The sequence below is a fragment of the Anas acuta genome, chromosome 6, assembly GCF_963932015.1.
Source record: "Anas acuta chromosome 6, bAnaAcu1.1, whole genome shotgun sequence".
Taxonomy (NCBI): domain Eukaryota; kingdom Metazoa; phylum Chordata; class Aves; order Anseriformes; family Anatidae; genus Anas; species Anas acuta.
Genome location: NC_088984.1, coordinates 11,402,136 through 11,422,221, shown reverse-complemented (window position 1 = coordinate 11,422,221; position 20,086 = coordinate 11,402,136). Strand labels below are relative to the sequence as shown.

Here is a 20,086-nt window from a genome sequence, read left to right as displayed (position 1 = left end):
TGCTCGAGCTGAAATTTCTCAACCTTTCTTTCATCATGACTGTATATTTCTCTGGAATGCTTGAAAATAAAGGGTATAAACGCGATGGCTTTACGCTTATTCTTTTACCTGCAAAGAAAATACAAATACTTGAAAAAATTTTACTCTGATGGAAAAATTATTCATGAATTATTCATGAAGAATGCATGGGGTGCCCAAATATTTTCTTAATTCCTGATACAAACCTCAGCAAATTTTTCTAGGCAAATATTGAAGGAAAAAGAATTTCAGCATCTGTACTTTTATATTTTGCTTCCTGGTTGAAGTTTGCTTTAATCTTTTCAATACATGCTCCAGTATTTTACTGAGCTTGTCAGTTCATTGATGAGCTGCTAACATTTTCCAGTTCCTACACTATTTTCATCCCCAGTAATGTTCATGAGTAGAGAAGCCTTAATGTGCCTTACAAAGGCAAAACTTTTAGCCCCCAAGACTGAATACAGACCAAATAAAAATCCAACTGTCCTTCATTGATAACATAAAATAACTGCTTTCTCTCTTACCCCTATACCATGCAAGAAGAGTAATGCTATGTCATTGAAATAGATGTTCTACTAACTTGAAATAAGGATAAAATCTGCAACTGTTATATTTAGAAATAATATTTAGAAATAATGCGGTCTGGTCTTTGTAGGCATTCCTTTCACCCCAGAGCACTCATGGCAGCTTACTACGTGGTTATCCACAAGCTTGCTCCATCCACAGCTGGGACAAGCTGTGCGGCTGACAGAGCAGGCACAGACCTGAGGATGCGCTGACCCAGCAAGGCGAGCGGAGTTAAAGCAGAGTGGTGTTATCCTGCCTGCCTGCTTGGCTTTGTTCCTCCAACTCAGCATCTCAAACGTTTTCAGAGCCAGATATGATCCGCCGGCTGCTGCAGCCCTCTCGTGGTCACCTCAAAGACCGACCTTTTGCGTGGGAAAACGGCATGTCTTAAACAGCACAAAAAATAGTTAATAAATAACATATTAAAGCGAGAATAAATATATAAATAAATAGAATAGGCACTTAGGATAGTATTTCCTCCAGGTGTACATGCAAGGATACTGTTAAATGACTTGTTGTTCAAGAATCAAAAGAAAAATTACAGCTAAAGCATTAGGCAGCAGTGTTTTAATGGGGTGCCCTGTTTCATCTCCCTGGGCTGGCACTGGGCAGCCTGCTTTGAAGTGCTCATTTTCTTTGAGCATTTGTGCATTGATTTACAAAGACATGAGTAAATTTTCATCTCACTGATTTTTTCTGAGCATCTGCTTACTGGAAATGCACCCATCTGCTCGGGAAACTGCGTGGAGGAGTGAAAGCCTAAGTGCTGTTGGGCTGGGGAAAATCTGGGGGAACTTAGCAAGTAGGTGGTTTTTTGGAGCTTGAAAAGCCAGCCTGATATTTGACATATATATATTTCTTTTAATTTACTAGAGAGAAACAGAGACATTACTAACACCTGGAAATAAAGCATGGGAATTAACAGTGGAAGGAGGACATAGGAGCATTGCTGAGAGCCTGTCCACCAGGCCAGCCATCTACTCCCTGCCCAGTGCTGTAAGCAAGCAAAGGAGGCAACTGTAGAATAAGAATGATATGGATCAAAATGGAAAGTTTTTGTATAGGTACAGGGTACTCCAGAGGAGGCTGTCCAGTTGGGATTGGTATTTCTTAAGCTGACAACAAAGAAAAAGCCAAATCAATAGTACTTACAGATGAGGATGCCCTGGTCCTTCCAGAGATTATGTTATGCTACCATTTTTGTACTGCTTTCCACTTTGATCCTTTTTTCCTTTTTCCTTCCGTACAGTAGTTTCAGAGGAAATGTCTCTGAAAAGCACGGGCCCACACTTCCTGGCTTAAACATGAAAAATCAGCTTATGGATATGAACTCTGCACCTGCAGCTATTTCCCATCTGAGGTGGTGCTTCCTGCCCTGACAGCTATTTGCAATGGGGCCGGCAGGACCGTGAGCCCCTTCTGCACATGTGCTCAGCCCATAGTCTGCCCGGCACCATGGCCCAAAATGCAGGGCAAGGTCTCCCTTTCCATCCAGCTGCCCTGGCAGCACCTCCTTCAGCCCTCTGAAAGTCTCAGAACCGTGCAGAAGTGTTGCAGGAAGCACGGCCGAAAGCACGACAGACACACAGTAGAGTCAGATCATGCTCCATTTTATTGCCCGAATAGCCTAACTTTTATAGAGAACTTAACAGGGGTGGACAGTGTTTCACACAAGATTATTGGTCAAAAGCACTCAGACAAACAACTGCAAGAAAACAACCCCACCTGCAAGAAAACAACCCCTTGTGTTTAGCAGTCACATAGACCTTGTCCTTGAAGCCAGCTACTGGTAACAATATTTTTCTGAGTTCCTCAATCGGGCGATGTGGGAATACTGTCATGGGAACTTCTCATAGTTGCCCTGGTAGCTTGGTTTGCTCAGCTACAGCAAGCCATGGGATTTTTGCTGTTTCAAGAAATCCCTCAACAATTCCCCCTTCTTCTTTTGAGCAAACCAAGCCCGACACAGCAGTTTTACAAGTGACTCTTTAGCTATACTTACAACACACAACGATGATTACCACCACCATAAACCAAATTCTTAATCCCCTTGTGACTAAACCCAGCAACCATCTACACCTTGTTTCAAACAAGTCAGTGAACCATTGATTGAAAGGATTGATACCATATTGAATCTTTCTCATATGCTCTTTCAGGAAAGTAATGGATTTGTGAATTGACTCATTATGATCAGAAAGGTTTAAACAGTACATTCCCTTAAAATCCTCACACCCATTCCTTTGGGCCAAAAGCAAGATGTCAATAGCAGTTTGATCCTGTAAAAGCAGATGTCGCAGACTATTTTGATCTGGTAACATCTCCTCAAGTATCTCTGTCGTGGCATAGGCTTGCCTCTCGGCCCAGCATTCCAATTTTTCTAAGTTGTTACGTGCGGCCGCAGATGCCACTCCAGGCACTGAAATTGCTAATGCCGCTCTAGCTGCAACCCCACACAATTCAACATTATCATTGCAATCCGATGCAAGCAATGCCCATTTATGTCTGGTGATCTCACGCCACTGTAGCAAGCTAGGAGCAAATACAATGAGTTTATCTAAGTAACATGGACATCTGACAGCATTTGCAGGGATGCCTTGCCAGGCCCCATCCCCACAAATCAGAAGCACATCAGGAGGCAAGGCCAAAGCTGTACAATTGTTCCAAACACTGTAGTTGTTACCCCTTGTCTCCATGCTATAAACTCCTAAACCCTGCTTAGCAGCGTCATTGTAATCACAGGTGTTATTTGTGTTTTTGTACCGGTATGGCCCTTTCCCAGTTCCTGTAGCAGGATTCATCTGATAGCCACGGCTACGTTCACATTTGTAGCCACCTTTCAGGTTGATACAGATTTGACTACAGATACCAGGGTTTTGACATTCATCAATTCCACAGTTTCTCTTTTCTACAAAGTCAAACCCAGCTGGACAGTCACATTCATTTATGTTGCATTCCTTTAGGGGCTCATCACCCCAGTCCTTGCAGTCTCTCTGCTGGTTACACACTTTATTGATATCTATGCATTCTCCACTTCTGCACTTGAATTTGCCAGGTCCTGAGCACTGAATAACATCGTTACAGTTTGCTTCATCAGTGCCATCCAGACAGTCTCTCACACCACTGCACTGCCTTCTTCCGTGGACACAGTTCCCATCTTCACATCTGAACTGGTCTGGCCTGCAGGTCTGAGAAGGGCAGTTAATTTCATCACTTCCATCCTTGCAATCAGGATCTCTGTTACAGTCTTTTTCACCATTACATTTCCAGGACACCAGGATACACTGGGTTGACTGAGGACCACAGCTGATTTCATTTACCCGACATGTTCTCATATGACACAGATCAGCACTCTCATCAGACCCATTTTCACAGTCCGGATCCCCATCACACTGCCATCTGTTTGGCACACACTGACCACTGTTGCACACAAAGTCAGATTCAGCACACGTCTTCTTCACACAAGCACTCTCATCACTGCCATCTGAGCAGTCTTCACATTTTGCTCTAGCACTGTCGGCAGCAGTGCACAGGCAGGTGAGGGCGAGCAGCAGGCAGAATGCCCCACAGTGCGGCAGTGCCTGCCACCGCCCTGCACCTATGTCACTTATACTACTCCTATTACCCGTGCTGTTAGTGTCAGTGGCATCCTCCTGGTACCATTTCTGTCTTTGCCACCCCTTACTCTCCCCCTTTTCTTTTTGCCACTGACCATTCACCACAAATGGATAAGACGCATGATTACTAGTTAGGAAAGAGAGTGTAACGTCTGCTATACGGCTGCAGGCAGTGCCAGCTGCAATCCTAGAAGCTGTTTGTGAACGAGCCTGCCGGTGGTCATTTGGCAGTGTAATCTGCGTCTCTGCACTCCTGCCCTGCAATAGAGCTAAATCGTCATTAATAGTCCGTAGAATGAGGCAACCCCACGGAATGTTATCCAGAAACATAGCTATAACACCGATCTGGGGACGAATAGTCTTTTTTGCATTGCAAGATAAACCTCTTATAAAAAGAATGCCAAAGAGAAGCAGCACAGCCGCCGCTGCCTCCATGGTTACGTCAGACAGGCTGCAGGGTCCTGATGTCCGCCCCTCTGCTCTGTGCAGACTCGCCGCACGGTGAGAGTCGGCTGCCGTTGTCCGCTGATGCCTCTGGTCTCCCGTAGCAGCTCGATCTCGGATGTCCCGCATCACACCGTGATCACGTCAATTTCCCGCGGCCCTCCGCAATTCCACGTCCCGCCGCAACTCTTTTTCCCGCGGCCCTCCGCAATTCCACGTCTCGCCGCAACTCTTTTTCCCGCGGCCCTCCGCAATTCCACGTCTCGCCGCAACTCTTTTTCCCGCGGCCCTCCGCAATTCCACGTCTCGCCGCAACTCTATTTCCCGCGGCCCTCCGCAATTCCACGTCCCGCCGCGACTCCGTTTACCCGCGGCCCTCCGCAATTCCACGTCCCGCCGCAAAACCCCGTTTCCCACCGTTTTCACGCGTCTCTCAGCGGGAGTACCGCGTCTCACCGTGAGGCCTGTGTACCGTGTGTCCGGGCCGGTGTCCGGTCTGCTCAAGCGCCGGTCGGATGGGCGCTCCGAAGTCCCGACGGCGCGGCGAGATCGCGGCGCCGCTGGTCCCGGCGCCGCTGGTCTCCTGGTCTACCTGCGTTCGGATGTGCCGGCGCCGCTGGTGTCCCGCTGCGCTGCGATGTTTGCCCCGGCGCCGCTGCGATGTCCGTGCTCGGCTGCGATGTCTGCTCCGGTGCTGCGATGTCCTGCTCCGGTGCGATGTCTGTTCAGGTCCTGTTCAGGTCTCCCGCTGCGATGTCCTGTTAAGGCCCTGTTCAGGTCTCAGCCTGTTCGGGCGCCATATGTTGCAGGAAGCACGGCCGAAAGCACGACAGACACACAGTAGAGTCAGATCATGCTCCATTTTATTGCCCGAATAGCCTAACTTTTATAGAGAACTTAACAGGGGTGGACAGTGTTTCACACAAGATTATTGGTCAAAAGCACTCAGACAAACAACTGCAAGAAAACAACCCCACCTGCAAGAAAACAACCCCTTGTGTTTAGCAGTCACATAGACCTTGTCCTTGAAGCCAGCTACTGGTAACAATATTTTTCTGAGTTCCTCAATCGGGCGATGTGGGAACACTGTCATGGGAACTTCTCATAGTTGCCCTGGTAGCTTGGTTTGCTCAGCTACAGCAAGCCATGGGATTTTTGCTGTTTCAAGAAATCCCTCAACACAGAAGTAGTCTCAACTTACCTATATGACCATCTTAAGCCCATGCATTGTATTTAAGTAATGTAGGTGCTGTGCTGCAGTCACCTATATGGGTAAGTGCAAGGCAAGGGCTAGGTGGCAGAGACACAAAGGCTGCAGCTCAGCTCAGCTCTTCCACATCCTCAGGGTCACCTTTCTCAGTTACAGAAGCACTTAGTGTTTCCATAAAAAATAGAAAAATGCGAAGTACCATTTTAACTAAACAGCCTCTTTGCTCTTCATTTTGTCTAAGCCCACATATACAGAGCAAGATGTGACATTCTTTGGTTCAAAGAGGCTTTTATTTTATATGGAGAAAAACAGTAGTAAGAAAGTAACAAAATTAATACCTGCCTGAAAGAGCACAGGGCAAGTATTATCCTATAATCCAGAAATTCTCCAAACAAAAAGGTGGAAAACTTTTTAAGACATGTCTATATTGCGAGATGCTGAGATGTTCAGGGTACTAAATAGCTATGCTGATTTAAAAAATAATAATTTTGAAATAGGCTAGTGTAGAGCAGCAAGTAGCTCCAGTCAGGGTGCACTGAGGCACATGTTTGGGGCAAAGCAGCGGGGACACCTTGGTGGTTTTGTCCAGGTGCAGTTGGAAGAAACGAGTGCATATGCAGCTGGCATGGGGGCTGCAGCCTTCTCCCAGCACCTAGTCACATGGACATGCCTTTAGGTATGTGAACATACCGTCTGTATGGAAAATTGGAAATCCAGTTGAGAGAAGATGTATACCATTAAATAAAACACCTTCCATGCAGGCTTTTAGTGAGATGCACCTCTTTACTTTCTGGAACATGTTCTCCTAAGGTTGGACTAGATTTCCAGGGGGAAATCTTGGCCCTGTTGACCTCAATCAGACAAAGAGCTCATCCTTGATGTCCAAACTGGGAACAGGAGGCTGAGCCCCACTTTCCTGCACACCCCCCTACAACTACCTCACCCAAACACCACCCTGACTTGGCCTCTGCAGTTGGTCCAGACTCTAGGATTCAATTATGATCATGCTCAGGTTGTTGCAGAAAATGACCCTCCCGTCCTTCTTGCTGCTGCATTCGGGCTGGCAGAGAGCCTCTTGCAGATGCCTCTGCAGAGCTGGCGGGGCCGTGCCCAGGAAGTTTTTCGTCCCCGTCAGGAAATCCATCATTTGGCCTCCGTCTGGGTCCCCCTCGACAAAGCACTCAGTGATATCCCAGCCCGATGGGAACTCATGGACGTAGTACTGAATGCTGAGCCTCCTCAAAACAGCTGTGATGCCATCGGAGGTGATGTAGTGGCCGCTGTTGGTTGAAGGCAAGCAGTGCCTGTACTTCTTCCACAAGCTGGCAGAGTGGGAGGAGAGGTCAGTCCTACAATGCCAAGGCAGCTCAACACCAGCCAGTGCAGAGACTGAATGGGGCTGAAATGCTCTCTGCTGGCATGGACCTTGCCAGGAGCAGTGGAAGAGCTTTCCCCTCACTTGAGTCCACTCATAAAGATGGGTAAAAACACAACCACCTGCAGCTCTCCCTCCAAAACTCTCCCGTTTCAGTGAAACTCCCAGGTGACCATCACCAGCACTGGGTTTGTCCAGAGCAAGGAGTGCACACAGCTGTGCCAGTGCACAGAGCCTGCACGTGCATGTTACTCCTTAAGTGCCTCTTTGATAGAATAGCACAGGCATTTTTATGCACTGAGCCTCATTTTTAAGTGCACATCCAAAAGCATATACCTGAAAAAGTCTGTCCCAGCTAGCAAGAGAAAACAGCATTCCAGCAGTGCTGGAGGGAGGTTTAATGTTGAACATGGGGAAGTGTGTTTTGTCCACTGTTCCATGACCTGGGAACTCATGAATGGCACACTGGAAAAAACACTTTTTTTTTTTTTTTTAAATAAGTATGATGAGTTTATAAGTGCCTCTTTTTCAAACCCCACAGCTCTGGGCAGCTCCCCTTGCTTGGCCTGCTGGGTTTTTAGCCATTGCTGTGCAAAGTGCCCCAGAGCTCAGGCTGTCTTTGCATGGTGTTCATTTCACCATAAACAAGGACTGGCTTTCCTCCAGGAGTAGTCACACTTCTCTCTAGCCAGTAATTTCACAGCAGGAGGCTTCTACAAGGTATGTAGTCATTCATCTACTTTTCATGCATGGAAGCAAGAGCACGCAGGTTATGTCTGTAGTCTCATCAGACATTGGGGTCCAAGAGACAAAGCTCATGGTTGCATGCTCCCTGTATAATATGTTTGTTTTGTTTAATTGTGATGGAATTACTGCTACTGAAATCCTGAGGCAATTACTAGTAGCTCTCATACTTCACAACCCTTCAAAATACCAGCAATGATGCCAAAAAATGAGACACCCCTCTTACCTGACAAAATTATAATCAGGAGTTTACCCTGGTGGCCGAGGCAACTGTGGAAAAACTTGATAGTATTAGGAATATCTTCCACACAGTACAGCATCTGGAAGGGAGAGTTGCATGCAGCCATTACTCCTTCTGTGTGGTGCAAGAGCCCTGCAAGGGTTTAGGCCCTCTCTTTAGAGCTGGTGTTTTACACGACTTCCCCGTTGCTTCCCGCCCAGCACCGCCCTTCAGGCCCAGCAGTGTTGTGGCTGCAAGATGTGTGCATCCCTTTAATCAGTTTTTAGGCAAGTTCTTCACTATCTTTGCTGACTTCCCATGGCCGAGGCCCCTGTGTGAGAGTGCAGATACAGATAGAGATGTTCACTAATATTTCCATTCAATGCCATCCAAATTATTCTGATTAGGTCAAAAAACTCTCCAGCTTTTTGAAGTGGCAAAGCATAATTGTTGGTCTCTGTGTGATGTTTTACGTGTCTGTCCAACCAGTCCTGTTTCATTACCCACCATACAGTTAAACCAGTGAAAACCAGAGACCAAAACCTGGGTGGATCAGGAATGAGGTTTAATATTTGTACAGCTGCTGCAGAAGCTGTTGTTTGCTGGAGAGCTGTGTTCATCCCCAGTCCCCCCAACATCCAGCAGAAGGTAGTGCTGAAATGTAATACTTCTATATTAAAAAAATACTTCCTTACCTGAATCATATGTATGAAGTCAAATTTCTTGTTTATGCATTTCTCTTTCACCTGTTGTTCATACTCTGAGCAAGTGAGCTGGTGCCAAATAAAGGAGACACCCTGCAGATCTGGAGCTTGATTAACTAGCTCTGTTTAAAAAGTAGAAGAAAAAAATAATCACAGAACAGCAGAACAAATCGTCATACAAATCAACAGTACTAGCTGTACCCCAGGCTGTGGAGGTGGCCCAAAGAGCCTCACCTTTGTAAGCAGCCACATGCTGTGGGTTGGGCTCTACGATTTTGTTGTTAATAAGGACCCCTGGATGTGCAGCCTGCAGGATCCTGATCATTTTCAAATCCTGTTCACCTATTCAATAAACACAAATTCATTATTTAAAAAAAAAAACTTGAATGGTGATGAAAGGATGCCAGTGCACCTACTGCTCAGCAATCCCCAAAGCAGAAGCGAGGCATTTTCTACCTTGCATGGTGGCATCTCAGACAGTAACAGCCTTATCACGATGTCTAACTGCTCGAGTTAACATACACTTAGAGGTAAGACTAAGAACAAGGAAGAGATAAGCAATTGAGCAGAAACCTACTAATGGCAATACTCTGGGTCATGGGAGAAACAGGTTGAAATAATCAAAGATCAATGTTTAAAAAAAAAACAGGAATCATTAGTTTTCAAGAAAAACACAAAGTTAGCATGGGGACAGGGAGAGATTTGGAACAGCTGTGCAGCTTTGCCAAGCTGTGCAGCTTTGTACTGCCCCAGGGAGGTGGCAGCTGCCTTGCCACAGGTGTGACACTGCTTGGAGCCCTGGGGGTCTGCAAAGGATTTGTTCTGTCTGGAGCCAGGCCACATGGTGCCAGCTCTAGGAACCCATTACCCAGTTGTTATCCTGAAGCCGCAAATATTCACTTATCTGTGGCTTGAGCTCATGTAGGTGCCCTGCATATTTAGCTGTTGATGCTCCTCTGTCACAGTCTGAGCTCAGGAGGAGCAAGCTTCAGTCTGCCTTTCTGCTTCAGTCTGTCTTTCTGTCCTAGAAAATACCCAGCCCCTTTCGAGGTGATGCAGGTCACCCTTGCTCTCTATCAGAAAGGCTGTGATGCACCAAGTGTACAAAGTCCATCTGGTTTGTTTGGGACTATGGAAATAAACAACAGAGGTGACAGCCTTCAGTGGATCTCTGTGAGGATCCTGTCTGTAGCTGATGGTGGAGCCTAAAAATAGTCCTGCCCACAAAAATGTCACACACAGAGGGCTTGACATGAGATACTGCATCTTTTCTAGCCTTTTAGTGGATGGACATGTTATGAGAAAAGCTGTCATCTTTGACAGGTGCTACATTAAACTGAACTCAAGGAGGGAAATACCAGCCATGCCAGCACTGCACTGCCATCCAAGGAAGGACATGTCTTTTGAAATTGGAGAAAGGTACCCAGCACCCCTGAGACATGTGGCAGGGGCAGTGCAGGGCTGGCCAGAGGCGCAAGGAAAGAGGCTGAGGCTGCATCCATTGAAGGCAGTTTCGTTGCTGGCACTGGTGTTACGGGTGAGCTGGGGCAGAGGAGTTCCTACTCTGAAACTCTGTGTTTTACTGTGTGTTTTTGCTGATGTACTGCCAAGGGCATTATCACCTGCTAATTCAAAGACCGGATTACAGAACTTTACAGAGTTGAAAACAAAACAAAACAAACAAACAAAAAACATCACTTTTAAAATACCCCTTTGCTGCTGAAATACACTTCTGCCACCATAAGAGGCTCCAGGGCATGGGGCAGCAATGCTCTGTGTGGGGAGCTCACATTTGGGAACTTCTAATTGCTGATGCTCCGCAGCCCAAGGCACTACCAGCTGGCCTTTAGGACTGTAAATTGATTCAACCGCTTGCTACAGGGATCTTCCTTGAATGAATGGTTACATAAAAATCTTTTTTTTTTTTTTCCCTTTTCTTTCTTTGCATGGTCACCACCTTCCTACAAGTTGGATGTTTTTGTTGGTGGAGGCAGGTGGGAGCTGCTGGCTTGAGTTTGAAGCAAAGATACTGATACCTTGAAAGTCTGTGGGTAAGACAACAATTTCACATGCTCTATGAGGTCAAACAGGACATTCCCAAGATGTCCCCACAAAAAAAGAAAAGACAGGGCTCAGAAGGTGCAATAAAATGCAGAGATGTTCCCTGGGGATTCACCATTTGACGCTGCTCAGGTTTCCCCATCCACAGGCTCATGTGCCTCCTGCAGAAAACCAGGGAAGCTGAGAGCAACAACCCTTCAGCACAAACCACATCGGGGCACTGCTGAAATGGGGGTGCAGCCCCACAGCAGCCACATCCCACCCAGTCACTCGCTGGGAGCTGACAGCTGAGGTGCTTGCACCAGCCACAGGGAACAAGGGCTGAATGAGCAAGCGTGGCCAGGATCAAGCAGCAGCCTTTTAGGATGCAGAGCTGGTCACAATCCCCATTAATAGTTCAGTCAACTAAACTGATTTCAGCCATGTGAAACCAGAGTCCAAGCCCAAGAAGGTCAGGGATCACACATGACCTTTTGCTCGGTGCCGCACTGGCTCACTCCCGTGCAGCACGCACAAGTTCAGCTCAGGCAGCCTCAGCACGCTGCAGGGTGCGAGCCTGTGCCCCTGCCAGCTTGTCTTAGGGCATTTATTTCCCATTGAAACTTCTGAAGAGGAAATAAGGAAAAAAGAGGGCACTGGGCACTGTAAAGGGTTCCCCTTTCCCTTGTGCTTTCTTGGAGTCAAACAGAGTATCGGTTTTACATTACTTAATGAGAACAGAGTGTAATTGAGAACTGAATGATTCCTTCCTCCTCACTCTCTTATATGCTCCAACATATTCCCAGCTGGAGAAAACAATCACTGCTATTTTCCTCTTACTCAGGAAAACAATCAAAACAAGTGAGAAAAAATCTTTCAATAGAAAGTATTAACACTTATAATTCAGTTGAAAATACTTTAAAACAAATTCAAAGTCTGACAAATCAAACTGTTATTTCTTTTTGCTATTTTGTATTTCCTCCCAGTTTCCCTAGGAGCAAAGCTGCATGCTTTTTTTTTTTTTTTTTTTTTTTTCCCTCCAAAAATGCATTTACAACAGCTTTAAGGTTATTTCTGCCAAAAGATTTTTCTTCTCTGGGGGAGGTGGAGGAAATACCATTTGCAGTTAAACGCCACTTGTCACCAGATAAAAACAATAATAACTTTTAAAAAGCACACCTTGAAGGAGCTGACAAAGCCCTGTGCTAATGGCTGTGGCCAGCCCACGTTCATCTCTGCTGGTTGAGTACCACCTGCAGCCAAACAAAGCCCAGCTTTCACCTCTGCAGACCCTGAAGGCAATTCACAATGTGGGGAGGTGCCTTTGGGTGGGAGACTCTAAGACATGACCTTTGGGTGGAACAAATCCCAGGTGTCTGTAATTCCTTCCAATGAGGTTTGAAGGTGCTCTCCTACCTAACCTGGAGGACTCCTTGCTTTTAGACATATAGTCAGGAGAGAGTCATCAAGAGGAAGGTATTTCCATGAAAAATACTGTTATTAATGCTTGAGTAATTCTCCCCACTGCCCAGAACCTGGGTAGAGCTTTCCCTTGCCCCTGGGGACCCCCATTCCCCAGCATCAGCTGTGCTGTTCAGCTCGTTACCCGTGCCGCTCCCCACGCCAAGAACATTTATCGTGGATTTTCCATTGCCAAGGCTGAAATTACAAGTACACGTTACTCAACCACACTGTGTCACACAACTCTGTGTTTTAATTCTAATATCCTGGATGCCACCGTGGCCCAGGAATTTTACTGAGATGTGCCACATGAATTGAGATGAAAATTCGAGCATCACAGTGGAGCACAGCTATAACTTATTTTTGGCAGTATCTGGCCCTATGCAAGCAGGCTCATATTTTAAAAGTACAGTAGGCAGCAGGATATAGTGTTTCTGTTCCCTTGCCAGAGTTTTCTTCAAACTGTGGCTGGCACCATGCAAAAACAACCTCAAGAAAATCTGGGGTGTGGGGTTCCCTTTGCAGGGAGTGAGGCTGTGCTTGGCCAGGGCTGTGGGGACAAGGTGAGTTGGGGTAAACCTCTCAGGAGACAAGTCAGGTTTTCTGACATTGGGTATAAATTATCAGGAAATAAATCAAAAGTTGGGCTATCCATGTGACTGTAAATATTCTCTTTTCAATATTCACCTTGGCTTGAAATTGGGAGCAAAGGTCAGAAACTTCAATAATTTTTACCTTAGAAAAACTACTTCAGATCAAAAAATAAAATAAAATAAAAAAATCATGAGGTTGTTGGCAGTGTATTTCATAATAGCCTGGCTCGAGGATGAGCTTCCTGGGTTTGAGGCTGCTTGCTGCTCTACATGGAAATACTTTGTGGCCTTGTTCTGCCTCAGGCATGGCCTGTGCAGAGGGACAGAGTCCCGTATGAAATCTCAAGAAACACCACAGCAATGATTCAAAAGAGGGGACAGAGTAGGAAATCCTGGGGACTGTGAGCAAGTCAGGGAGCCTTGGCTCTCGCGAGGGCTGGAGGTGTATTGTTCCGGGATTAAAGATGACATGGGTGGAAGATGGAAGCTCAGATCAACCCCAAATTAGAATGCTGCTAAACTGCAATGTTTTGTATTGGTCCAGCAAACAGTATTGGTTAAAATTCACATAAGGAAATGCTGCATTTAAATTTTCCCCAAACAATTTCTTTCTTTATTATTGCTTCTATTACTTTAGATAGCTAGCTAGAGAGACAGACAGATATAGATATAAGCATCCGAAGTTACCTGCCTAGTGTTTTTCTCAAAGGAGAATACAGTTTCTACAGCATCCAAAAATTATCCAGACTTGAAAGACTTTTCTTGTGGTTTGGATCTAGCCTGTTCTGAAACTATCTGCAGTCACACAGGCTTAATATGTTACATCAGTACTTCACAAAACTGATTATCATTTGGTACTTAAGCAATGCAAATCGACTTAGGATAGAAATAAGGAGGTCTTAGGGGATTGAGAAAAGCAAGAATTAGTCACTAGAATAGAATTAGAGATGTGTTTCTGTTTGGACTGACGTGTGATGAAGTCCCAAATGCAGGCATAGAGCACAAGAGGGAGCTTTCTTTTGAAGAAAAAAAAAAAGGAGGGGGAGAAAAAAAAATCCAAAAATCGTTAATCCTTTGAAAATCAACTAATGAAAGCAGATGGACATGAAAATAAGGTCTTGATTCTTTCCCTAACATAAGCTGAGAAGCAACACAATGTATTAATTGAAATTATGTGTACACCTGAGACATTAAACTGAATATCCTAAAGACCACTGCTAAGGGACTTAAAACTGAAAAGCATTGAAAGTTCATTCACGCCCCAGAAAACCCTTAAACATGTTTGCTGACCTTTATGCACAGGTTGCCCTCCCCAGGTAACAGATGGCTTTCACACCTCGGTGGACGCGCTCCTTACCCTGCCATGATGTGAGGCATTTCTTCCTTGTTGAACTCATCCATGCACTGGTGCTCCGTCGAATGATCCAAAAATGACTTAAAGGCCTCTACATACTCCTCAGCCGTGAGACTTCTCATGGAAGGGACCACATATAGCTCTTGAGAAACAAATGTGAATTGTGTGTTAGTGACTTCAAGGCAAATGAAGGATCGAAACACTTACCTCGTGGAAGAAACCAAACCAAACCCAGCCCAACCCAACAGAAGCCAGAGATTTGGGAGGACACGGAGCCCAGGAGACATCCACGCAAGCAGGCTCACACAAAAACTGTCTGTGTGTTGACACTAAAGGTGTGAAAAATATTCTTTGATGCCCCTTGACACCAGTATATTTGTTAAGTCACCATCAGTACTGCAGGTTGCCCTGAGGAAAATGGCACCATTATTTCCTGAAGATGCTTAGCTGGATACGACTCGATTTGCAGAAAGGGAAGTGACTGAAGTACTAAAGGCAAAGAATGAGAAGGCAATTGCTCAGCAGGTCCAGACCTGGAAGGGCTGTGGCTCTCGCACATGCTGGACAGCATAAATGAAACTGCCAGCTGCTGGCACACTTGCTCTTGGGGTGATGCAATACAAAAATGCACACCTGCAGCTGAAGCAAAAATAGTTACACTGTGCACCTCATTTCCGACTCTCGTTGGCGTGGGACAGCAGTGCTCTGCCGGGTAAGTGAATTCCTTGCTGGAAGTTTCAGCTCATGGCCATGAGGGCAGATGGCAGCATTTCAGCTGAATAGGTTCATGCTCAAGTGCAGGCCACCGAGACTAAGAAGATTTGCAGCTCTGAACAAAGGCCCAGGGCAACTCAAGAAGATGGAAGCAATTATTGCAAAAACACAATTTCTTGCAGTCTCATCCTAACAACAGTGCTCCTGCCAGGGCACAAGCTCTGGCCAGCTGCTTGGGTCTGAGGAGCAATGCTAAGACTAGGACTTGAGGCTCACCAGAATTTGCCATTCAGCTGACTACTGCCTGTGGGGACTATTGCAGATGGAAGACTGCAGTAGGGATTCAGTGCTAGTGCCAGCCTCAACATCTGAGATTGGCGTTAAAAAGGTATTGTTCAGAAAGAAAAGAAAAGAATACAAAACAAACAACAACAACAACAACAACAACAACAAACAAACAGCTTTTCCTCCTAAACAAAATTAGAATGAAGGACAGGACAGGATTCAGCAGAGCATCTTCATCCTCAGTTTTGCCTTTTGAGGAGTTGCTTATTGAAATTCTGCTTTTAGTTGCTACTGATAAAAAGACTTCGTATGTGTCATACAGGACTATGCAATCTTAAGTGGACACCTATGCTCTTTCCAAAACCACATGTCCCTGGCTGCTGTTTTTCTGCACGGTATAAATGGTGATCCAATGTCTAGCCCTATTGGAGGAAAAGGTATCAATATCTAACCTCAGCACTTTGAACTATACCCTAGTGTATATCAGACATCCCCTGAACTGTATTTAGTGTAGTATCCTGTTTTATTGTTTGCTTGTTTGTTTTTTTTTAACAACTTCCAACTCTGTTTCAAAAACAAGATATATTTGTAGTGATAGCAAGTGGAGTGGGTAGTTTACTTTGATCTTCTTTTCGGTTTTTGATTTTTCTCCCAAATACCTGAATTATCATGTGGAGCTGCCAGAATCTCTGCTTCAAAGTTCATGCTGGGGAACCTATTCCTGTAAGGAAAGTACAGCACTTCAGTTATTTGAAGAACCTGTATGCTTTTATGAAGCTGCATTGAAAATGCAGAACAAAGGGAAGATACTCCAGGACAAATTGTCCTTGCTCAGTAATCAATAGTGTCTGTGTTCTTTTACTAAAATAAAGTCAGAACTTCTTGGTTAGCTGATCACCCAGAAGTGTCACCGATGGAGTGGCCACCTGCACCACTGCTTGTCTGAGATGTGCCATGGAAGCTTTTTCTCCCTCTGAAGAATCATTAACCAGTCAATACGGTGGAAGGCATTAGATAACTGATATTACACACTCTGTGAAGCCTTTAATCATGAATGGAGTAGAAGAAATAACAGTGAAATTAGGAAAAGGCTATAGTAAGCTTCAGCATCTGAAGTGCATTGATTGGCCCAATGTTTCAGTGTTTGTTTTGCTTTTGTTTTTTAACTTCAGTTTTTCCTGGATGCAAACGTTACTTGGGTGAATATTAGAAGACATAGCATTCAAAGGGCAAAAGGTAAAGAAGCCATTGTACCATTACTATTTTCATTCAGGTATTGTTTTCATTCATAATATAGGTTTTTGATTATTTTTTTGTGCGTGTGAAGATTTCCAGCAATAAAGTCACATCTTCATTTTCGTATGATAATGTGCCACATCTATGAAATAGGGATGAGACACCATTTCAGGAAGATATGAAATGAAATTGAAGACCTCGTTTCTATAAAGGAAGTTTTAACATGAATCTACCTATGCAAAGTCATCTACTTAGGAGTGATATTCCTGTATAACCTCAGTTTAGCCATATTGCTGCTTCCAAAGCTTTGTCATTACAAAACGTTTCATGACAAACAGTCTGCAAAAGCTGTAAGCAGCCCTCAACTCCCCTCTGCCAGGGAAAAGCTCTCACATGAATAGGAAACAAGCCAGGAGGTGGAAAAGAAACATGGGAGTCTTATAGTGGAGGCTTTGAACCACAAATATACAATGACTGTGCTAGCAGGTAGCATGGAAATGGATGTGTGCAAATAATGCACTGCTTTGGTGAATGAAGAAGAGACTAAAGTGTCCCAGAATACTTGGAGACGCTGGGGCAGTGCCAGAGTCCTTCAAGAACAGTCCGTTACAGGAGATCATGACCAAAATCCTGTAGAAAGAGCTCCCCTGACTCCCATGAGGCAGATCGAGGGTCTCAGTTCTACCATCTTGATCTCAAATCTCCCAGAAAAGGCCTTGCAAAAGTTCAGTAGTAATGAGCCTGAACTCAGCCTCCCTCCACAACCTCCAGCTTGGCTGCAGGCCAGTCCCTCGAACTTCCACTCAACCCTCTGACCTCATCCGTCTCTGCCTGTCAAAAGAGAGGACTCTTTTGCCCCCTCTGCTGGCTGAACCGAGCAAGATGGTTTTCAGAATAAATCTCCCACTAACATGCTGAGAGGTGGCATGGTACCCCCTGCACAGAGATGGTCCGGGGACACGTACTCCATTTCTGACTGGTCAAATGTTTCCAGCCATCCCAGGAGACCTGCCAGGTGGCCTGGACAGTCTGTGCAGCACAAGTATTCACCAAGAAGGATGATGCCAAGTTAATTCTTCCACTAAGGTTTTCGGTGTTTCTCCCCAGGCAGGGTTTCTAAATCTGCTTAATTCTTGTTGCTGGTAAGGTGGAAGGAACAGCCTTACTTATCACTGGGAATAAATGGACGTTCTCCATTCTCTGGACATACAGATTAAAAATAGACTTGACTGTAACAATTTGGGCTGGAGCTGCCCATCCCACGGCTAGTCCAGGACTCTGAAACCTACCGGGAGCACTAAGCACAGCAGCCAAAGGCTCCCTCTGGCAGCAGCATGGGCAGAGACACAAGGAGCCTCCTGCTCCTGCCTTCCTGGAGGCTGACTGAAACCCCAAACCATGAGCCCAGAATCTCTCTAATTCCATCTATTTTATGCATTTTTTAATTTGCTTTGAACTCTGCCTCTCCTTCGTGCTGGCTGCCCCAGCCCTGCCACGCCTCCCACCGACATCCCCAGAGAGGGGGCACAGGGCAGGAGCAGGGTCATGGGGAAATGGGGAGGGGATGCTGGGTGGCCAGGGGGGCTTGCTAAACCACAAGACCCTCTCCCTGAGCTAGTGGCAGAAGGCACATAAATCCTGCTCGCTTTCTCAGTGTTCACCCCGAAAGCCCTGCCTGCCCCACCCTGAGGCACTGCGCTCAGCAGGCCGGGCACCCCGCAGCCTTACCTTCCCGGAGCAACAGTGAACTGTGGAGAAACCTCCAGTGTCTGGGAGCTGCAGGGTGCTCGGAAAGCTCCGTGTGGGATCACTGGAGGCTAATCTGCCCGTGCCCACCCCATCATCCCCCTGCCCGCCGCCAAGCCTCCGGCATTAGCGCACAGCAGCAGCCTTTGTTTCATGGCACGGGGGGGGGACAAGGGCACCTTGTGCACAGCCTTGCTGCGCTGCCAGCCCTCAGAGAAGCCACAGCTTTGGGGGCTGGACCCTTGGCATGCTGTGCTTTTGGGTGTTTTGGCAAGCTCCTGACTAAATCCGTGCTGAACTGTGTGTTTTGTGCAAGTAGAAGGGTTGGGGTGTGGGCTCAGAGGGATGCAGGGGTATGATGACTAAAGCTAAGGGCAGCCTGCTGGGAAAAAAAAAGGGGGCACTGTTTCCCTACAGGCTGCAGCCAGTGTGGGAGCTGCTGGCCCTGCAGGAACAGGTCAGCCACTGTTCTTTAGGATTTGATATCACCCACAGTGTGCCATGCCCCCTCAGTGTCCCCTTATCCATCAGCCTGCGGAGACAAGCCTCAGACCTGTGCCTCCAAATAAGCGCGACTGGTTACTTGGAAATCCCTGATTGGTTTGCCATGGCATGTCACCCAGGCTGAGTTTGGGCTCACGTCATGGCTTGTTGAGCCACTGGCCTGAGGTGGGATGCACTGGGGACTCACCCCACCTCTGAGCTGCAGCTTCAGATTCAATTGGGATGTGACGGGACAGGTGGCTGGGGATGCAGGGAGCATGGTTTGGGCACATGTTCCTCATGTGCCTGCTCCCAGTGCCCTTACAGCTTGTGGATTCAGTTTGGGACTGACTAATGTTAGAAAATAGGGTTTAGGTAATCTGTGCTTTGTTCCAATCCAGGTCAAGCACATACACCTGGATTGCACCACTCCATAGAAAATGTGCTGGGCAACAGCTCTACCCAGAAAAAAAAAAAAATCCTTTTTTAAATCCCAGTTTTCTACGCCCTCTTGCTTCTCAACCATTTCCACCTGGGATTTTTTGATATTCTGTTGTTGCTGTTATTGTTTAGAACTGTGAAGATTTAAAAAAAAATAAATCATAATCTGGCCAATTTCACTTTGGTGAGTACATGGAATTTCGATGAATTTATCTTCTAACATTTGGCAGCGATCAGCTTTTAGGATGATGAATGTCAGGAAGGCTCTCAGCATTTTTACAGAGCTCCTCATGGTATTTTTAGCCTATTTTTAAAAATCTCTTAACTCTGTTTGGAACAATTGATTAAGTTCCATGTAAATGCAGCTTTTATTTTATTATGAGCAGAGCTCTTTTCTTCCTTAGCAGTTTTTTTAATGGAAGTGTTTTCATCAGGTAGATATTTTCTGTCTTCTAGACAAAATTTCTAAGGTAAACCCATCAGTTTTTGTATTCTCCTAAGTGAAGGTGCACATGTTATTCTACATTAGGCAAGATCTGGTGCAGAGTAAGATAACTAGCAATTCTGTAGTTAATAACAAGATTTCTCTTTATGGAATAAGTTTTATTTTGCACCAATCCTATTAAATATTTAACAGATTCCAGGTAGAATCAAATCTTGGAGTTTAAAATGCAGTATATGTGTGTGCAGATTTTTTCCTATGGGGAAAAGAATATGATTTCTGATAAGCACTGAAAAAGCAAAAGAAGTACTGGTTGTAAGAGGCAGTTATCATAATCCACCTGGGCCCTTGGGGCAGTACAGAGCCCTGAGCTTGAGCAACAACCCATCAGGTTC

At 45.7% G+C, this 20,086-nt stretch overlaps 2 protein-coding genes across 5 annotated transcripts; both read right to left on the bottom strand.

Moving 5' to 3' along the window:
• Positions 1-2,462: 2,462 nt before the first annotated feature.
• LOC137858934 (uncharacterized) lies at positions 2,463-5,208 on the bottom strand. Of its 2 annotated transcripts, none has more exons than XM_068687389.1 (2): positions 5,049-5,208; positions 2,463-5,001 (listed from the first exon to the last, which is right to left on the bottom strand). In XM_068687389.1, exon 2 carries the CDS (start codon positions 4,770-4,772, stop codon positions 2,574-2,576), a length of 2,199 nt encoding a protein of 732 aa, XP_068543490.1. In that variant the 5' UTR covers positions 4,773-5,001; positions 5,049-5,208; the 3' UTR covers positions 2,463-2,573. The 2 variants fall into 2 exon arrangements, with proteins under 2 accessions (XP_068543490.1, XP_068543491.1); XM_068687390.1 differs by having other exon boundaries at positions 2,463-4,829.
• Positions 5,209-6,324: 1,116 nt separating this feature from the next.
• On the bottom strand, positions 6,325-18,410 carry LOC137858937 (carnosine N-methyltransferase 2-like). Of its 3 annotated transcripts, XM_068687394.1 has the most exons (6): positions 18,308-18,410; positions 14,348-14,486; positions 9,131-9,238; positions 8,888-9,018; positions 8,199-8,292; positions 6,325-7,175 (listed from the first exon to the last, which is right to left on the bottom strand). In XM_068687394.1, the coding sequence occupies exons 2-6, from the start codon at positions 14,385-14,387 to the stop codon at positions 7,093-7,095; spliced, it is 456 nt and encodes a 151-aa protein (XP_068543495.1). In that variant the 5' UTR covers positions 14,388-14,486; positions 18,308-18,410; the 3' UTR covers positions 6,325-7,092. The 3 variants fall into 3 exon arrangements, with proteins under 3 accessions (XP_068543495.1, XP_068543496.1, XP_068543497.1); XM_068687395.1 differs by lacking the exon at positions 18,308-18,410 and having other exon boundaries at positions 14,348-15,849; XM_068687396.1 differs by lacking the exons at positions 14,348-14,486; positions 18,308-18,410 and adding an exon at positions 9,353-11,302.
• Between the last annotated feature and the right edge of the window lie 1,676 nt (positions 18,411-20,086).

Excerpts from the sequence above, each read along its gene's own strand:
- LOC137858937 (XM_068687394.1), bottom strand. The coding sequence starts at position 14,387 with ATGAGTTCAACAAGGAAGAAATGCCTCACATCATGGCAGG. Across the intron at positions 8,293-8,887 it reads ACTTCATACATATGATTCAG|ATGCTGTACTGTGTGGAAGA; the intron begins GTAAGGAAGTAT and ends TCTCCCTTCCAG. Across the intron at positions 7,176-8,198 it reads CCTGATTATAATTTTGTCAG|CTTGTGGAAGAAGTACAGGC; the intron begins GTAAGAGGGGTG and ends CCACTCTGCCAG.
- LOC137858934 (XM_068687389.1), bottom strand. The coding sequence starts at position 4,772 with ATGCGGGACATCCGAGATCGAGCTGCTACGGGAGACCAGAGGCATCAG.